Source organism: Phyllopteryx taeniolatus, chromosome 8 (genome assembly GCF_024500385.1).
Source record: "Phyllopteryx taeniolatus isolate TA_2022b chromosome 8, UOR_Ptae_1.2, whole genome shotgun sequence".
Taxonomy (NCBI): domain Eukaryota; kingdom Metazoa; phylum Chordata; class Actinopteri; order Syngnathiformes; family Syngnathidae; genus Phyllopteryx; species Phyllopteryx taeniolatus.
This window is the reverse complement of record NC_084509.1, coordinates 28,877,696-28,895,089: the sequence shown is the minus strand read 5'-3', so window position 1 is coordinate 28,895,089 and position 17,394 is coordinate 28,877,696. Positions and strand designations below refer to the sequence as shown.

Here is a 17,394-nt window from a genome sequence, read left to right as displayed (position 1 = left end):
CAATATGACCAACCCACACAAAAACAGCCGTCAGACATCTCCGGATGGTGTCTAATCGTAACCTGATCAAAGTGTGAACGGTAGCAACATGTTACACGATATTAGGCGGGACGCATGAAAAAGTCTCAAGGACCCGTGGCCGAAATTCAACAGGAAGTCGGCCATTATGGGCGGGAGCAGCCAGAGGTTATTATATTTACCCAACCAAAAAGAGTACAAGCCCAGTGGAGAAAATATTGTTTCTTCATTTCAAGAAAAGTCATTTTTTTACATAAACGTTTCATGTCCTATCGGATTTGTTCATTTCATACATTCATTGTAAACAGATATATGAATGAACCATGTCGTCCTGTGAATAAAATAACAATAAAACAAATAGCAATAACAATAACAAATGACAGTAGACATACACAGTCAGAACCATGTTCCACAAAGACATTACAACATATTTGTGGAAGACACAATGGAAAATGCTCGCGCTCCTACCGAATAGACATCTGCTTTAATTTTAAAAAGAAATATCTTTTATCCATAAATTACAACCAACATCCATGCTAACATACTTTATATTAGTTAAATGTTGACATTTGTACTGCTTGTGCTGGAAACAGTCATCCATTGCGATAAATAAATAAAGGCTTCTTGTTGCCAAAACACTGCTTCCTTGTTTCCTTCCTTGCTTCCTTCCTTCCTAAAATGAATCAGCACACAATTTGAGCGCTCCAAAATATAAAAACACCCCAAAACTGAAACCGTTAGTGTTGTTTTTAAAGTGTAAAACCATACAGTACTTGGTTGAAATGCAATATTTGACCAACAACTGTATTCACAAAGCTCAATTTCCACTCGGCTTATGTGTTTTTTTAAGTCCAAAAATATACTGTAAGTCCAAGGTCAATTTTGGATACTCACGAGATGGTTTCCTCGAGGAAAAAAAATACAAAATAAAAAAATCATACTATCAGGCATGTGTACACATAGCCACTAGGTGGTGCTCAAGCACCTGTCCTTTTGCCCTGGAGAAAGAAAGTGCCTTTTTGCTGCAGCCCTTCCCCCCCCCCCCCCTTCATTTAACAATATTTAAAACAAAACAAAACCCTCTCTGTCTTCAATTTGAATTGATTTGAATTAATTCAATTTGTTAAGTAATTTGAACTCAAGACAGGCATTAATTGAAGTCCTTGGGAGAATTACATATGCTTCCGCCTCGCTCCACCAGCGCCCCCCTCCTTCCAAAAACAGGGGTGTGCTGACTTTTTATATGCGCCGTAGCCTCCCTTCACCTTTTTTAATAGTTTTTTTAAATTGACTTTGTTGATTGTGTGAAAAAAAAATGATGACTTAAGTTCAAAGTTTTTTAACTTAACTTTTGTAAGTTTTTTTGTTAATCGCATGAATAATTTTTTGCGATGGGTGCGCTTTTATTGGCTCGAGCACCTGCCCACAAAAATATCTGTGCAGGTGCCTGAATGTAGAGGTGCTGCTGTATCAAAAATAAAACAAATTTAAAAAACAGGGTTACAAGAAGGTTCATTTATTATTGCGGGAAAGAAATTGCTTTAAAACGCACAAAACAGCGAAATTGGTCTCGCCTGGCCTGGAGCTCACCAAGCCCCCCAAAAACTCAAATCACGCCATTCAAGTGAAGTGAACTCGGCGAAATTCGGGGGACACTTCCAGGGAGCTGCCGGCGGGGGGCGCTGTAAGCGGCTCCGGAGACCCCAGCAAGTCGCATCCGAGCTGCGCCGAATGGAACGTCGTAGTGCGGGTTAGTTGTTTTGCGCGCGCTCTCTCTCTCTCTCTCTCTCTCGCTGTCTCTCGCTCGCTCGCTCTCGGCTCTCCCGGAGCTCGCCTCGCGACAAGCAGCGTCGGACACTCCGAAGACGAGCGAGGACACCGGCGGGGACCATGCCGGGCTGCGTGCCCATCACGGAGCGAGCGCCTGCGCCAGGGGCCGGCGAGAAGGCGGCCGTGTCCGGCGCCGGATCCGCGCTGCTCCTCATCGACCCGTCGGTTCCCATCCGGGATATTCAAACCAAATTTGCGGTTCTCGGCGGACTCATTGGAGCCCGAGAGGTCAGCAACAGGGACATAGTGGAGACTGTGCTCAATTTGGTGAGGCAACTCTTTTTACCCCCCCCCCCCCCCCGCCCTCTTTATCATGTGAGTGGATGTTTGGTCCCAGCATTTAATGATGACAGTCTCTTGGGTCACAGCAAAGCAACGCACTGACATCTTCATATTTGACACGACCAAAACTAAATATTTACAAATCACTTTTAATTGCACAGCAGAGTCGAGTGACGAAGGAAGATCGTTTAGTTAAGATAAGATCGTTTCCAACTCGGACAACTTTGTTTGCTGGCTAAATGAATACGAAACATTCAAATGTTATCACCTGCCCTTGAAAAGAGTCCTGATGACTGCACAGAAGGCTTTTTTTTTGTTTGTTTGTTTTTTTCAGCAGTTTCCAAACTTTTACTGAGCCAAGGCACATGAGAAAAAAAAATAATAGCACCAAACGAAAAGTTTGCACGCCTCACTGTCGCTCACGATCGATGCTCTTTCCGACATCTTGCCATGAATTGCTCTGCCTGTCAGTATACGTCGCCGGCATAGATAGCATGACACGACATGACACCGTAGCGCTTCAAAATACACGAGGAGCAAAAGATCAGTTATTAAATTAAATCAATCCTGTAAGTCGACATGTCAAAATGCGCAAGTGGAACATTATTTGTGGGAAGTAAAATAGATCATGTATGTTCGGAATTGTTTTTTTTCCCTGAATGCATTTGTTATGGAGGATTTTAGAGGCATTGAAGTGCTCGTTCCATGTTTTTTTTTTGGGGGGGGGGCGGGTTATTCCACAAAGATGGCGCCCACTTGTCACGTTGCTACTTATAGTGTGTGTTGTACGACTCTACACACCGCACACACATAGCCATAATCTCCACGACTTTGCGGATTAGTTTCACGTCACAATAAATTAGCTCGAATAAACACAGAGGAGGATTTGCCATCGGAAATATTGAAAAGGTTTAACAACTACGATTGTCGGCCCCAACCGTTTTCTGGGCAGATGGCGAAACAAAACACCCCAAAGGATAATCTTTTAGAGACGTCCGACAATCGCTTCTTGGCCCGATGATCATTCTAAAGGCTGCGTAGCCCCGCTTCGCTCCAATTGACCAAAAACGCGCAGACGCCGGATCGATTTGATCATTCACGGCGGCACTCGCATGCATCGTCGTCGTTTCGATTGCGCTCATTTGATTGATTTCCCCGTGGAAAGTCTCCAATGATTTTGAAATCTCTTGCAGTATTTCCGTTGCGCTCGTTTCAGGAGCGAAGCAAAAGCAAGGACTAAAGCCGCATTTACAATTCACACGGTCCCAAATGAAGTCGAGACAATCGCACTGCTGCGGATGGCACGTCAAGGATATGCGCGGCGTCATAAAGTTAGCCGTGGCATCGTAACGATATGCCAGGCGCGTTAAAGCAACGGGCGGATAGACAACCGCGGTACACGCTCGTGTAATCAAAACAATTACTCGCAAAGCTGCGTGCGGCATAACAATGGCACACATTTGTTCTCCTCGTTCGTGCACTTCCTATTGGAAAAAGACAAAGCGATACGACGTTTGCTGTTTGAGCCACATCGATCCGAGTAAAACAAAAAAACACAAACAAAACACTACACTCCACCTCCGTTTATTGCTGGAGATGCGTTCAAGGCCGACCCGCAATAAGCCAAGATTGAGACCATATATTTCAAAATTTTAAAAAGTAGTATAGAATTATATAATATATCAATAATTATATAGTATATAATTAATAGTTGCACCCATTTAAGCTTATGGAAACACGTTTTAAAACACATCATGAATGTTTTCGAAGACCCACGCACACAAAATGCAAGCAGAAAATGTATAGAAAATACTTTACGTGTTGCAGTGTCTTTGTGGCTGTGTGCCTTTAAGAGGCGGGTCGCGGCGTGCGGCGCCGGCGTCTTTCTGTGAGCGCTAGCTGTGGCCGACAACAGCTTTTGTTTACGTGTGCGCTTTGTGCTTCCTTATTTCTCCCTTTCCCACATTCAAGGGCATCACGGTCAGTGCGTCGGTCACGTGACGAACTGAGCGCACGCCCAGACAAAAAAAACAAACAAAAAAAGGGTTGTAATTGCCGATAGATGCCACAAGATGGCGACAAAACACTTTTTCTGTTAGGTCTCGAAGCGCTTTGACCGCTTGACCGGGGGGGACAAAAATGCAGTGAAAAACGAGACCTCTTCCGGGATGGAGTGAGGTGACTGTCTCATCGCCGGACAATAAATCTTCTCATAACTTTGGAAAACATTTTTTACAGCACAATTGAGTACACAAACAAACAAGACGATTCTGGCCTCATTTCAAGCAAACGGGGAGCAGGTGAACTTAGAATGACTGAAAGAATATTGAATCAATCCCAAAATCGAATCTTGCTTCGCCTCTCTTCCGTAACTGAGCACATACTGTACGATTTTATAAGGAGAGAAAAAGCCAACGATTGATTTCTTTTTTGACATGTACTTACAGTACAGTACAGTACTTTTGTATCATTGTCGTTTCATTTGAGTCCAATCTGTGTCATTGGGGCGCATTTCAAGCGATCGGTTTCAGCCATCTGGGGACTCGATGCGAATAATGCAAGCGACAAAGCCACCTGTTTTCCTTCTCGTTTCTGCACAAAAACTTCTCTGCCAAAAACTCAAACAAATGGACAACGACATCAAGCCGGATTAGCCTTTACCCATAACGAGATTTTTCTTCTGTTACCTTATCTCACAAAAGTGAGTACACCCCATGAGGGTCCTTGTTAACCTTCCAGTGCCCAGTATGAGAGAGTACAATAGCGAGAACACGAAATACAGCATACCTGAGACCTTGTAACGCTTTCGAGTCACATGACAACGGGGTGGGGAAAATGTCTACTTAGGACCAATTAGGACATTTTCACCAAGGGGTAGACTCACTTTTGTTGCCAGTGATTTCAATATTAATGGCCGGATGTTGAGTGAGTTTGAGCGGAGAGTACATTTTCACATTTTATTTCTGCAGTGTTGTCCCGTGCAAAGCTATAAAACATTTTTGTGGGATATTGCGGCTGGCTGACAATCACTTCCACCCCGCGACGTCCAATGACTTGAAATCTCCTGAGCAAACAGTAGCCTTTTTTTTTTTTTTTCTCCATTCGCCTCGTTTACACAAGGTTTTCCTAAGACGACGCCAATCCCTCGAGTTCCAAAAAGTTCTCACTTTTACGATTCAACTTTGCCCAGAGTTGTATTATTACCGCAGAAATGATTTCAGCAAATATTGACCTTCTGCGCATCCTTCAATTGTAATCCTGTGCCGGGCAGCTCTTACTCTAACCAGCTGACGTCTTTACAACGATCGTCTTTGTTGCTGTAACTGGCAAATCTTTTGATAGTCAAATAATCGATTGATTATCGAAGCATCTCCATTTTTTGGCCTGCATGTTGCGTTTCTCCACCGCTCGCGTGCACCGCATCTCTGCGTCCGTCGTAAAGGAGTGGCGCATATGCCAGCAGTAACTCACCCTTGTATTTATTTCCTGGTGGGTTGTCAAGATGGAAGATTGCGGACGTATCCGTCGGGCTCTCGCGTTGCTCGATTGAGCGCGTTCGGCCTCTCGTCTTTCCTTGCAAGTTTGCCTTCTCATTGCAGAAGCGCTTGACTTTGACTCGACCAGATGAGAAATAACAATGCTGTTCAGCGCAATCTCACGGGATCCAATTTGGCATTTGGCATTTTTTTCTGCCCTGGAACACCTAGAAAGATCCAAGTCGGAATATTCCTCATCATAAAAAGGACGTCTCGTGTTGTTGAGCTTTGAAGCTTTGAAACCAAGAGATGGTCATTTCCTTGAGACACGAGGAGGGCAGGGCTTGGCAAAGTTCTTCAGCTCAAGAACCTGAATTGCGTTGTTTTTTGTTTTGTTTTGTCATCTGTTTCTGTTTGTTGCATTTTCTTCCCGATCTGTTCGCAATGCGAAACAAGCCGTGACCTTAAAAGCAAGCTTCGCCCCGAACTGTCATGAGGCAACGGATCTTGCTACGGACAATCTAACAATCCTCACATGTACTTGCGTATATTCTTTGGCCTCTGCCAAAAATGATTATCACTACTGCAGCTGACTGAGCAGTTACGACCATCTTCTTTGCGTACACGCGTATGTATTTATGATACAGTTTGAACTCGTACGTCGAGGCACCGCTTACGCATCCCTTTTTTTTTGCGGACGAGCGTTTTTTTCAGTATTCCGGTGGTAATACGTGACTTTTCAAAAACCTCCTCTTATTAAATTTTACGCTCCAAGCGGCCCCCCCCCACTGGTTTTTCTTCAAATCATCAGCAAAATGGAAATGCTGCCTGGTAAAGTCCCCGAGTGCTCGCACTGATAACAAACATCCAGTGTTTTTTCTTTTTTTTATTGAAGCCATTTTTAAAAGGCCAGCAAATCTCGTTTCCTCCGTGTCAGCGAGGTCTGCTTCTCTTACCGCGGCCGTCCTTCATATTTGCCCGTGCGGAATTACCCCGGTGAGATGTTCATGATGTTCATGGAGTATCCTAATAGCTTTTGGTGTACTCTGGGATATTTCTCCTAGCTTGGCGGGCGAATGTTTACGACTGATGCGGCTCGGGATTTACGGGTCTACCAATAAACCGTGATAACATTTCAGAAGGAGAGTAATATTCAAATGATAATCATCTTTTATACCCTATTTAGTGTCTGTGAGAGTCGTGCGGTTTTGGCTTTTGCCATAATTTGCACGCCACAATGGCATACTGGGGGCGATGCAAAAAAAACCACGATGCAAACCGGAGAAGACTAAGAAGAGGAAATATTTTTGTATTTTTCATCTCAACTTTGCATCGTCTCCATCTAACACGAGCGTGCCTTGAGTGACGCGTGACCCTTACGAGTTTTTCAAGACACAAGTCGTCGTTCCGCTGATTTTTGGCATTTTTGATTTTTTTGCTTCACCTTTCAAGCGCTAGATGATGGCAACGTGGCTCAGCTCTTGACTTGGGGGGGGGGGGGGGGGGGGGCTGGAGCTCTTGATTGATGACCCACATGAACGCCACCATGTCCGGGCTAATTAGCGCGCGTCTGTGGGTTTGTCGCGCTAATATTTCTTCCTGGTCCAGACAACATTTGTTCATTTCTACTCAGGCCAGGTCGGCATCGCTCGTCCGCCCCCGAGCGACGGCGGAGGTTTAGATCGGCGCCGTGCGCTCCCTTCAGAGATTTCGACTGTGCGCCTGTGAGCGATGGGCGGATGAAAAGAACATCCCAGTTGAATTGGTTCCATCCACTCGTGGGCCAATCAGAAGTGCGGCGCTTCCAGGACACTGCCAGCCAACATTGGGAATAATCAGACGTCTTTCAATTTCCCCCGCGCAGCTAAACCGTGTCCAAATTCTGCTGGTTTGAAAGAGGTGTAAAAGAAGCCACCGATGTCAAACGAGAAAAAAGGTCTCCAAATAGAGGAGGAGGAGATTTGAGGGGGTCATCTATTGTTTGCCTTTAACAGCTTCATCTGACGTCTCCCACCCTAAAGATTGAACTAAAGACTGTTAACTCGTGAACCTCATTTACAGTCAGAGACAAACGTGTGGAATCTGTTGCTGACGGTCAACCAAACTCTCAATTCAATTCTTTTGTCTTGGTCGCCGCCCGCCACGAAAAGGCAAAAGCCCAGCGCGCGAGTGCTCATTTGTATGGAGGTGAGCCGCATCTGCGATCGGGCCGAGTCGTATCGCTCGGTGCGCCGACGTGGCGGCGCCCGTGCCGCTAATGCAAAGAGCTGGAGCAGAAAGAAATAATTACGCACACACAAACAAAAAAATACAATCAACTGCAGAGAGAATGCCGAAGCAGTCAGGGACCGATTTGAATGAATCGATACATCATATTCGATGTTTCTAGTTCAAAAAGACAACAAACAAAACCGACACGCCTTGCGGTATTCTTAAAGGGTTCTGGTTCTTCAATCGGTGAGGCTGTTGGCTTGCGAGACCTTTTGCAGCCAACTTTTTCACGTGCCCTTGAGCAAGGCCCTTCCTCATCGCTCTTTCAATATGCGGGACACAACGTAAAGAAGCCGTAGAGAATACAACTATCCACGCAGACCCGCTCTGGCGTTTAATAAATCTATTTTAGACGTCTGCCAGGACGGGCCCTTACAATTGAACCGCAATGTTCCAGGAGTTCGTTTGACCTTGAGTTTGTGTGAATTTCCCCCGTTCATTTCTCCCACGAGATCACGGAAATCATCCACCCATTTCTCCTCACACGGGTCGCCGGCGTGCCGGAGCCCATCCCAGCCGTCATCGGGCAGGAGGCGGGGTACACCCCGAACCGGTTGCCAGCCAATCGCAGGGCACACATAAACGAACAAGCCTTCGCACTCACAGTCACACCTACGGGCAATTTAGAGTCTTCAATTAACCGAGCATGCGTGTTTTTGGAATGTGGGAGGAAACCGGAGAAAAGCCACGCAGGCACGGGGAGAACATGCAAACTCCACACAGGCGGGGCCGGGGATTGAACCCCGGTCCCCAGAACTGGGAGGTAGCGTCACTTCCTTTTCATTCAGGTGGTAGATTCTTTTCTTTTCTTTTGTTTTGTTTTGTTTTGTTTTTGTTTTTACTTCTGGACCTTAAGTTCAGAGGCTCCGCTGTATTGACGTATTACCTAAAGGTTGTGAGCATTTGTTGTTTCAGTTGTGTTTTGTCAAATTATTGGAGAAAAAACATCGTAATACTGCGAGCAATCAGTTTTCTAGTGAAGAATATTTGTTGGTTTGGGTTGGGCATAACACGATAAGGTTGACGGACTTAAACATATATTCATTGCGCCAGTGTGAAGAGCAACAAGGAGGAGCTTGCAAGGCACCGGTAAGTTACGTGACATATGTCAATCATATCAGTTCGGATCGGTATTTTTCCATTTCTGAGGATCAGCTGTGGTTTTGTATCCCGATAGAGGATTGTGCTTGCGAGCGACTGATTTCCTCGGACGCAATTTATATCTCAATCCTATTGTTATTTTTATTTTTCACTCGAAGTGAAACTAAACCAAAGGTAGTCACTCAGATGGCTTAGGATGTCGCAATGGTTCCCCATACGTACTTTCTTTTAATTGAACCAAAGTCAGCCTTGAGGTACATCCTCCACTTGTGTGCTGTAATTGGGTGTCTGGAAAAGCGACATGTCTTCATCTGTCAGTCGGAAACGACCAATCAACGGTGCTTCTGAAGCGGTGGGTATTACAGCAAGCGACATATTTATATTCCACAGTTGCGATTAATGATGTGTGCCGTGAATGCGGGTTTGCAGATTACGGCAGGTTCGGGTTAGCTCTGTTTGCCGGTACCTTTTTATGCACACGTCATTTCCTTTCAAGAGGTCAGGTCATCTTGCCACCCTCGTCTCCAAAGGCTTTTTAATGCCAAGGAATATATATATATATATATATATATATATATATATTTTTTTTTTAAATACATTGCCCAGATGTTTCCGTTCTAGAATGTTTCCGTAGCTTGCTGCTAGTGAGGCTTGAAGGACTCCACGAGCGCCGGATGACACACTGATTCATACCAAGGGATCAGCTTGATGAACAAATCCAATTTTGTTTTTTTTTATGGTTCATTACCCTCCCTTCCATGTTTTAACGAGATCTTTTAAGAATCGGCCATTCGGACATACTTACAGTACATACTCAGCGTGTTCAATGCTCCAATTCCCCTTTTGAGATGAAGAAAATGTTTTCCATAACCATTTAAAAAATAAAAAAAAAACTCTCGTCCCTAAAGATGTCAGATTTATTCTTGGGGCAAAAGGGACAACTGCAAGAGTGACTGAACTGATTGTCATGGCGCATAGCGCAAATGTCGTGCAGTGTGCCACCTCCTCCAAAATGAAGACTTAGCAGATGTCCCCGACGGCAAGTCCTTGAGTAGTGGACGCAGCTCAGTCTGGAGCCTCAAGCGGGAACGGGCAACAATTGCAGGAAGTTGACCAAAAACAAAAAGTCATTTCAAGGCTTGAATATAGCCGACCGGAATTTAGGAGTTCCAGACCTGTGAATAATGTGAGCTCAAAATTCATCTTGAAATCAGATTTCTAGGATGGCCCTTGCCAGCATGGCAGTCATCTGCTTGTGCGTGTGGAGTTGCCGGATGGAAAGGAAACATTTCTGATGGGATTTTTCCGCCAAAGCCATTAGCATTGACAAACATGACTTAGTGTGTCAAATATTGGATTCAACGAGTGACAAAAGCCTCCAATTAGTGAGATATTCATGTTTCACTATTTCATATGTTACTATGATATTAGTCGTACATTTTGATCTTTGGTCTTTCTTTGATTAAAAAAAAAAATAACTGACTTCCTATTTTTTGTTTCCAAAATAAACTGCGTTGCAATGCTTTTGCCGCGTTGATCTGTGGACTTTTTGGGCTTTTGTTACATTACTTGCAATAATGTCGTGATACGGTATTTCCGATAATTCCGATATATCTTTGGTGACGAATCATGATAACTGCGTTAAGAACGTTTCATCCTAATAGAGTGTGTCGCTTCCCCTGATTTAGTCACACTTTGTGGTGCTGTGGCCGTCTTATTTCGCTGAAGAAATGTGTCCCGTTCACTTTGTTGGCATACGGAGGCCCAGATTTTCAGCAACGGCGAGATGCTAAATCTGTGTTTCGTGCTAATGCTATTAGTCGCAGCGCTCTGAAAGGAACATCTGGCTGGAGAGCCTCGCCGTGGCTCCCGAGTCGCCAGCGGAGGAGGATTAGGGCTGCGGCGTTCTCTTGAAGACGATTCGGCACGGAATTAGACGGCCTGCATGGAACAGCGCGCGCGGACGTCTCCCCGCTGATAAAAAAAATACAAAATGCACAGTGTTAGCCGTGGAGATTGTTCAAATCAGGCTTCTCGCCTCAAAGTCGTTGCACATGTTTTGAGCTCTCTTTGGAGAAATGTCCAACGCAGACAGTATTTATTTGCTCCCTTTTATCTCGTGTTATGAAAGCAGACAATGTCAGAGCGCTGATGATCTTCTGAGCTCGTCATTTCCATTGCTTGCTACTATAATGTCAAACAACCGTATCGCAAATCATCTTCCGCCATTGAAGTGAACGGAACGCCCCACATTGTGCGCTTCGTGGTGTGTGCGCCTTGACCACCGGGGGGCAATGTAATGCAAACATACAGAACATAACACACAGAAGAAGACGCTCACCACTAAGTGACTCAATAAGCTGCAGTAGTGTCATTTGTCACGGAGACAAAAGAATAGACACTATGCGTGTGAGTTACAGTATATTGTCCCTCTGCGTGTGTACTGCTTGTGTTTAAATAGGCTATTCGTTAGCCAGACTTTGGCACTTTGCATTGCGTGTTAGCATTAAGCTTTTCTGGGGCAAAGTTACACTGTACGCTTGTTTTAAATACACAACACCAAATGCTCTTTATTTACCAGGCTCGTCCCCGACATGCAAAGCTGGTCACTCAGTCGGTACTTCCTTGAGACCAATTCCTACTTAGACCGGGCTTTGGCACGCTTTTTAGAGCATTATAGAAAGCACAAAAAAAAAAACACACACAAAAAATGGCTAAATCTGTGAATGGCCAATTCGGGAAAAGGTGAATTTCGCTAATAAGAGCCAACAATGGATAAGCGCGAGGTTTCACTCTGCGCTCTTGTATTGATTGATGAATTCCACACAGTTCTCCAAATAAGAGACAACGTGTGCTCGCTTCAAGCTGTTTATTTGTCATTCCCTGTCGTCATTGACTCGAAATCTCACATGTAAAGCAGGAGAGAATTCAACATCGTATATTTGAACACCAAAATGTGCAACCGAACAATAAAATGTCATTTCATGGAACAAAAGTCAGCTAGCTTAATACTAACATATGCAAAACACCACAGACAGGCTAACGTAAATTAGGATAGCTGCTGCAGTCATTCTAAACCTACTTTAACAAACGAGCAGCAAAAGTTCGACTTCAATGTCGATGTCCGAAGACTGATGTCTTCCCACAATGGCGTAGCTCGGCTCTCGTGTTTTTTCAAGATTCGTTCTCTACCTCACGTCTTTTCCTTTTTCTGGTTCCACTGTTTGACAATGGATTATTTCCAGTTTCCATTATCTTTGGGGGAAAAAAGGGTTTCGAAACAAACAACAAACAGAATATTGTTTTCTATTCCGTGACAGATGGTGTTGGACCAGTATTTTTTTCCAATGTCGATGCGCTCCTTTTTAGACCCGCATACGGTACGGAGCAGCTATTAGCGGACTTGTCATTAGTGAGGAAATCCTCCTTTGTTAGCCGGAGCTTGACGGCCAAACTCTCGACAAGCGCGTACGCTCGTAGTCCCGTGTTTTTCCAGCCTCCGGGAGAATTCAATTAGGAGTTTCACTTATTGCTTGACATGTCCGCCGGGGCTCCCTCTCGCCTGATTTATTGTCGTCGAGCAAAAGCGATCCGCAGAGATCAAAGTAGAATCTGCGACCCCTCCGACCCCTCCGACCCCTCCGCCTCCTCGTGCTCGCGATTGACTATTGTCCTTCGAGGACGGACTTTCTTGTTTCTCGCTTGCTTCTTTGTTCCCTCGCAAAATTCAACCAATTCCATTTCCATTTGTTACCCAGCAAGACTCCAAAGTCAATTTGTCAAATGAAAGCAACATGCTAAAACGACACCGCTGATAATTTCGTGCCACAAAGCTCTTCCGCCTTCAATACCTTCAGATGACATTACACGTTTTTGCTTTTTGTTTGTTTTCCACGAAGACGCTTTTACTCCAAGAGTTGAGGAAATCCCTCCCGCCAACCTATTGAGGCCGTGCAACCAATTAAAGATGGCGAGGCGAAATGTGCTTGTGCCCTGCAGTGTTGGTTTAGCAGCCCGCAACAGCGTCTGGCGTGCGATCGTGCGTGTGTGCGCGTCTGGGCGAACAACCACGATTGCTTTGTTGACGTTTGGCCCGCTCTCGGCGAGCGGCATTCTGCTTGTGATGCTCGGCAGATTGAGGCTGACAGGCTGTGTTGATGCAAGTAATTACACAGTAGACCAAATAAGACCATAAGAGAGCCATCAGTCACCACAGCACACCCTTTGCGCACGCTCACGCACGCACACACATCCACCGGGTGGCAGATTGATGAAACGACTCCAGTCGGCTCTTTGCCTCTGATGCATTCGCCGGTGTGTCGCAGGTGTCTGTTTGTGGTGTTGCCTCGCAGCCCGAATGGCGCGGAGGATTCTCAAATGATTACCTTCTGCGGCCAAATGAGGCGACGAGACGTTCCGTTTTGACTTTGCGTGCAGGCGCCTGCTTGTCGACGGTACCGGGGCAAACACTCGGAAACTGTGGAATCGTAGCTGATAAAACCATTGAAATTCATCGTATTATTATTCTTTTTCTTTATTCATTCACAAATAATTCCAGATGACACTGCGTGCGCCTCGTTACTTTGGTCTTGCAGGAGCACGACAGTTTCTAACTATTTCTCGTCTGGAAAAGGCGGCGGCCACTTTAGACACAGTTGGAGAGTGCTGTCGCTGCGTTTTTCTTTGAAGCACCGGAAGTGAAAAAAAAAAATGCGGCATCGTGTTTGCCGGTGACGTACCGCGGTACTTGTTTAGTACCGGCAACCCCATCATCGGCGTACAACCCCTTGAATTGACCTGAAAATGGCCAACTTCCTGTTAAATCTTGTGAGAATTTGCCGCGCAGTCCAGTTGCGATGGATTCGACGTGAGCTGGATGAAAGCGAATGTTCATAGGCACGATGACGTTTGGCCTTCGAATCCTCGACGTGATCAAACTTTGGTGCCACACTCCATCGTTCCGAGGCGAAGTGGGGGAAAAGCCCGGCAACTCAGTGTCAAGGATAGCCGCTTCCGTTTGGGAGCCCGAGAATTCACCTGCTGCTTTGAACCCAAATGACGAAGCCATTGGCCTTCGAGACTTTTTCATGTGTTCTGTTACGATAGACATGATCTTTCCCTTTCGGCTTAACCCTATTCAGGGGTCACCGCAGCCTTTTTTATCCTCTTCCATCTTTTCCTGTCTGCTGCTGCGTCTTCCTCAAGTCGTACCTCACCACGTCCGTACATCTCCTCTTCGGGCTTCCCTTCTGCCTCCTTCTCGGCGGGTTTCCGTTCCCGGCGTCCTTCCGCCGATATAGCTGCCGTCCCTCCAAACCATCCCGATGTGGCGTCTCCAGCTTTGTCTGGAAACCTTCCCGTCTGATCAGCTCATTCCTGATCCCGTCCATCGTCATCGCTCCCAAAGAACCCTTTTCCACCGGGCCACCTCCAGCTCTCCTCTTCTGGCCACTGCTGGCGTCTCTAAACCGTGCAACAAGGCTGAACTCACTGCCGTGCTGTTAACCTTCCCTTTCACTTCAGCCGGTGCTCTTTTGTCGCAGATCACCTCTGACCCTTCCCTCCACCGTCTGCATCCCGCCCTCTATTCTCTTCCTTGCTCCACATTGCTCTGGACATGGGAGTATTACACTATCATAGACATGTGACAGACAAATTAGAAACTAGCTGCTCTGAACCGATTGTGACTGATGAAATTCTTCCATTAAATGTATTTATGCCAAAGCAGCACCATTTCTTTTTGTTTGCAACTGCCTCCGAGACATCATTTCATTTTTTTTTGTGTGTGTGTTGCGCATATTTCTTTCATGCTTTTCAAGTCTGCTGAGTGAGTATCCCAAACCTTCTCCAGGCTGGCGGGGTTTCAATCATTCATTTTCTTTTTGCCATCTTCACAGACAGCATACACATCACAGCGAGAGAGAGAGGCTGAGGCTCCAGTAAACACACAAAAGATTCACTGCTCTTTTCATTTCGTACATTCACATGAAGCCAATGAAGCAATGTGCTCGCTACATCGGTTGTCGAATGCAGCGATTGTTTGGCTGTTTTGCACTGCGATCTGACTTGGCCTGACAATTTTTGTTTGTATGTCAGTATTTCCGTCAAGGTAGAGCCACGCTAGGGTGTTTCAGAAGCACCCTTTTTAGACGGACATCATTTAGCGACACGCCTCTGCGATGGAGACCATTGCTTGAGCAGTGGCTTAATGGCGCTCGTCTGCTGCTGATTAGAACGTGAGCTAACGGTAAAACTTTGAGTATGGCATGTAAAGATGCGGCGGAACGGTTAGCACATCTGCCTCACAGTTCTGAGGACCGGGGTTCAATCCCCGGCCCGGCCTGTGGGGAGTTTGCATGTTCTCCCCGTGTCTGGGTGGGTTTTCTCCGGGCACTCTGGTTTCCTCCCACATCCCAAAAACATGCGTGCTAGGTTCATTGAAGACTCGAAATTGCCCGTAAGTGCGAATGTTTGTTTGTTTGTTTGTTTGTTTCGATGTGCCCTGCGATTGGCTGAATGAATGAATGCAATGATGCGTGGAGAACCTTGGACCTGGTCATTTCAGAGAGCTACACCAGACACTGTTTTCCTCACTGGGGTCGCGGGCGTGCTGGAGCCTACCGCAGCTATCGTCGGGCAGTCCACCCTGAACTGGTCGCCGGCCAATCGCAGGTACACCAGACACCGGTTGAATTTGTAGTTATCAGCTTCCGTAGCTTTTGTGTCCTGACCCAAATAGCAAAATTAGCTGAGGAAAACAGAAATGGTGAAAAAGAGTTTCACACTATATCGCCACAATTGAGTACGCCGGTCAATAGCTGAGTCTTTCAGCTATTATTTCCAAACATGTATTTAGAAACAGATCTTTGAAGTTTATTATCCCTGGTCAATTGGTGTACGAAAACAAAGTAAGGGCCATGGGCTTTTGTATTCTCTCTGTTGTGAGGTGTGGTCTTGATGGGAGGCAAATTAGAAGTCAAGGTCGCCGAGTTTAACAGCGGCTCACAACTGTTGCCCCATATCTTCTGTAGCTAATTAGCTGGGAATTAGAGGGGCTCGGTTTTATTGCCTCCGCGTCCACAGATGGAGAGCAAGATGTTTGCTTCCGTTGTTAGCATTGTGGGATTAGCTCACGCGTCTTTGCCTGCATTAACGAGGCCGAACGCCGGCGAGTGCCGCGCCGCGCCGTGCCGTTCCTGTCAAGGTGACTGGATCGGAGGAAATTTCTTAGCAAGTTATGTAATCGTCACTCTCCGATAGTTTGTGTTGCCCACAAGTTGGGCTTTGAAAGGAGACCTGCCATTTTGACACAACATGATCTTATTTCATTACTGTGGCATGCTTTGCACCCCAAGGATCATTGATCGCCCTCAAAACAGCAACACAGGGATGTGCCGATGTGAACGCGACTTTGGGTTGCCATAAAGACATTCAAATCATCAGTTGGATTTTCACTCACGGAGGCAGCGCTTCATCACCAAGCCAACGAACGACACCGAAGCCGATCATTGTAATGTATTAATGCCTAATGCCGCTCGGCTTAGCTTTTGGCTTTGACATCATCGTGATTTTGTGTCGCTTGCCCGAAAAGAAAATGGCAGATCTTCGCTCAGCCAAGCTGCCGAGTCATTGATTGAGAAACCTTTTTTTAAGGGGGTGCTATTATTTCAATGAGCCCGATTGTGATTACAATTGCGGCAAAATGGATAACAGCTCGCGTAGAGACAAAATCTTCTGACCTGGGTGGCCCACTAAAATGTACGCGGTTGTGTAATGTCACACTTGATGGGTAGAAAAGGTCGTTTTGTTTGTGTCTTCACGAGTAAACTGATGGAACTTTGTAGTTTGAAAGCATCAGAAACTGTCGCGCCGATGTGCCCTTCGATCAAACTGACGTCCGTCAAACACTGCAGAGGTGGGAGAACAAGTGCTTTCCGTACTTGGGAACTCTTTTCTTTACTTCGAATTCCATGCCCAACGCCCGATAATGCAAATAAAATTGGCAACTCAAGCATGTGCCTCATCCATTTCTAATTTCCACCGATCATCATGGCAAATTGCTTATGGTCTGATTTAGGATATTGTACTGCAATTTAACTTTGGGGCTTTAATATTCAGGTGCATTTCTCTGCTCTTTCGGCGTGGCCTTTCCGCTGCTCCTTTAATCGATGGCAAAGATTTTTAGTATGATTTTATCTTCCCCAGTGAGTGAAATCTAAATGCAGCCACCGCCTCAGCTCAGGAAAAAAATGTCAAAAAAAAAATCAGATTGTCGAGATTATGAGAGGGAAAAAAGGGCAAAATACGTAATGTAGTTGCTGTCTATTTGACATTAAGCAATGAAATATTTAAAATGTTTGTCAATGTATTAGGTAGGCAGGTTTAGCACTAAAACCTATTTCACAGTTATCACTGT

General features: G+C 45.6%; 1 protein-coding gene across 8 annotated transcripts in view; it reads left to right on the top strand.

The window, feature by feature from the left end:
* Positions 1-1,554: 1,554 nt before the first annotated feature.
* The window catches only part of nbeab (neurobeachin b), a 202,183-nt gene continuing 186,343 nt past the window's right edge, over positions 1,555-17,394 (top strand). For 2 of the 8 annotated variants that reach the window (XR_009789828.1, XM_061782802.1), the window contains exon 1: positions 1,555-2,115. Coding sequence is in view for 7 of the 8 variants with exons in the window: in XM_061782802.1 (XP_061638786.1) it covers positions 1,909-2,115 (207 nt within the window). In the remaining variant the exon portion in view is untranslated. The remainder of the gene's footprint in view (positions 2,116-17,394) is intronic. The other 6 variants (XM_061782799.1, XM_061782795.1, XM_061782798.1 and 3 more) reach the window with 6 other exon arrangements.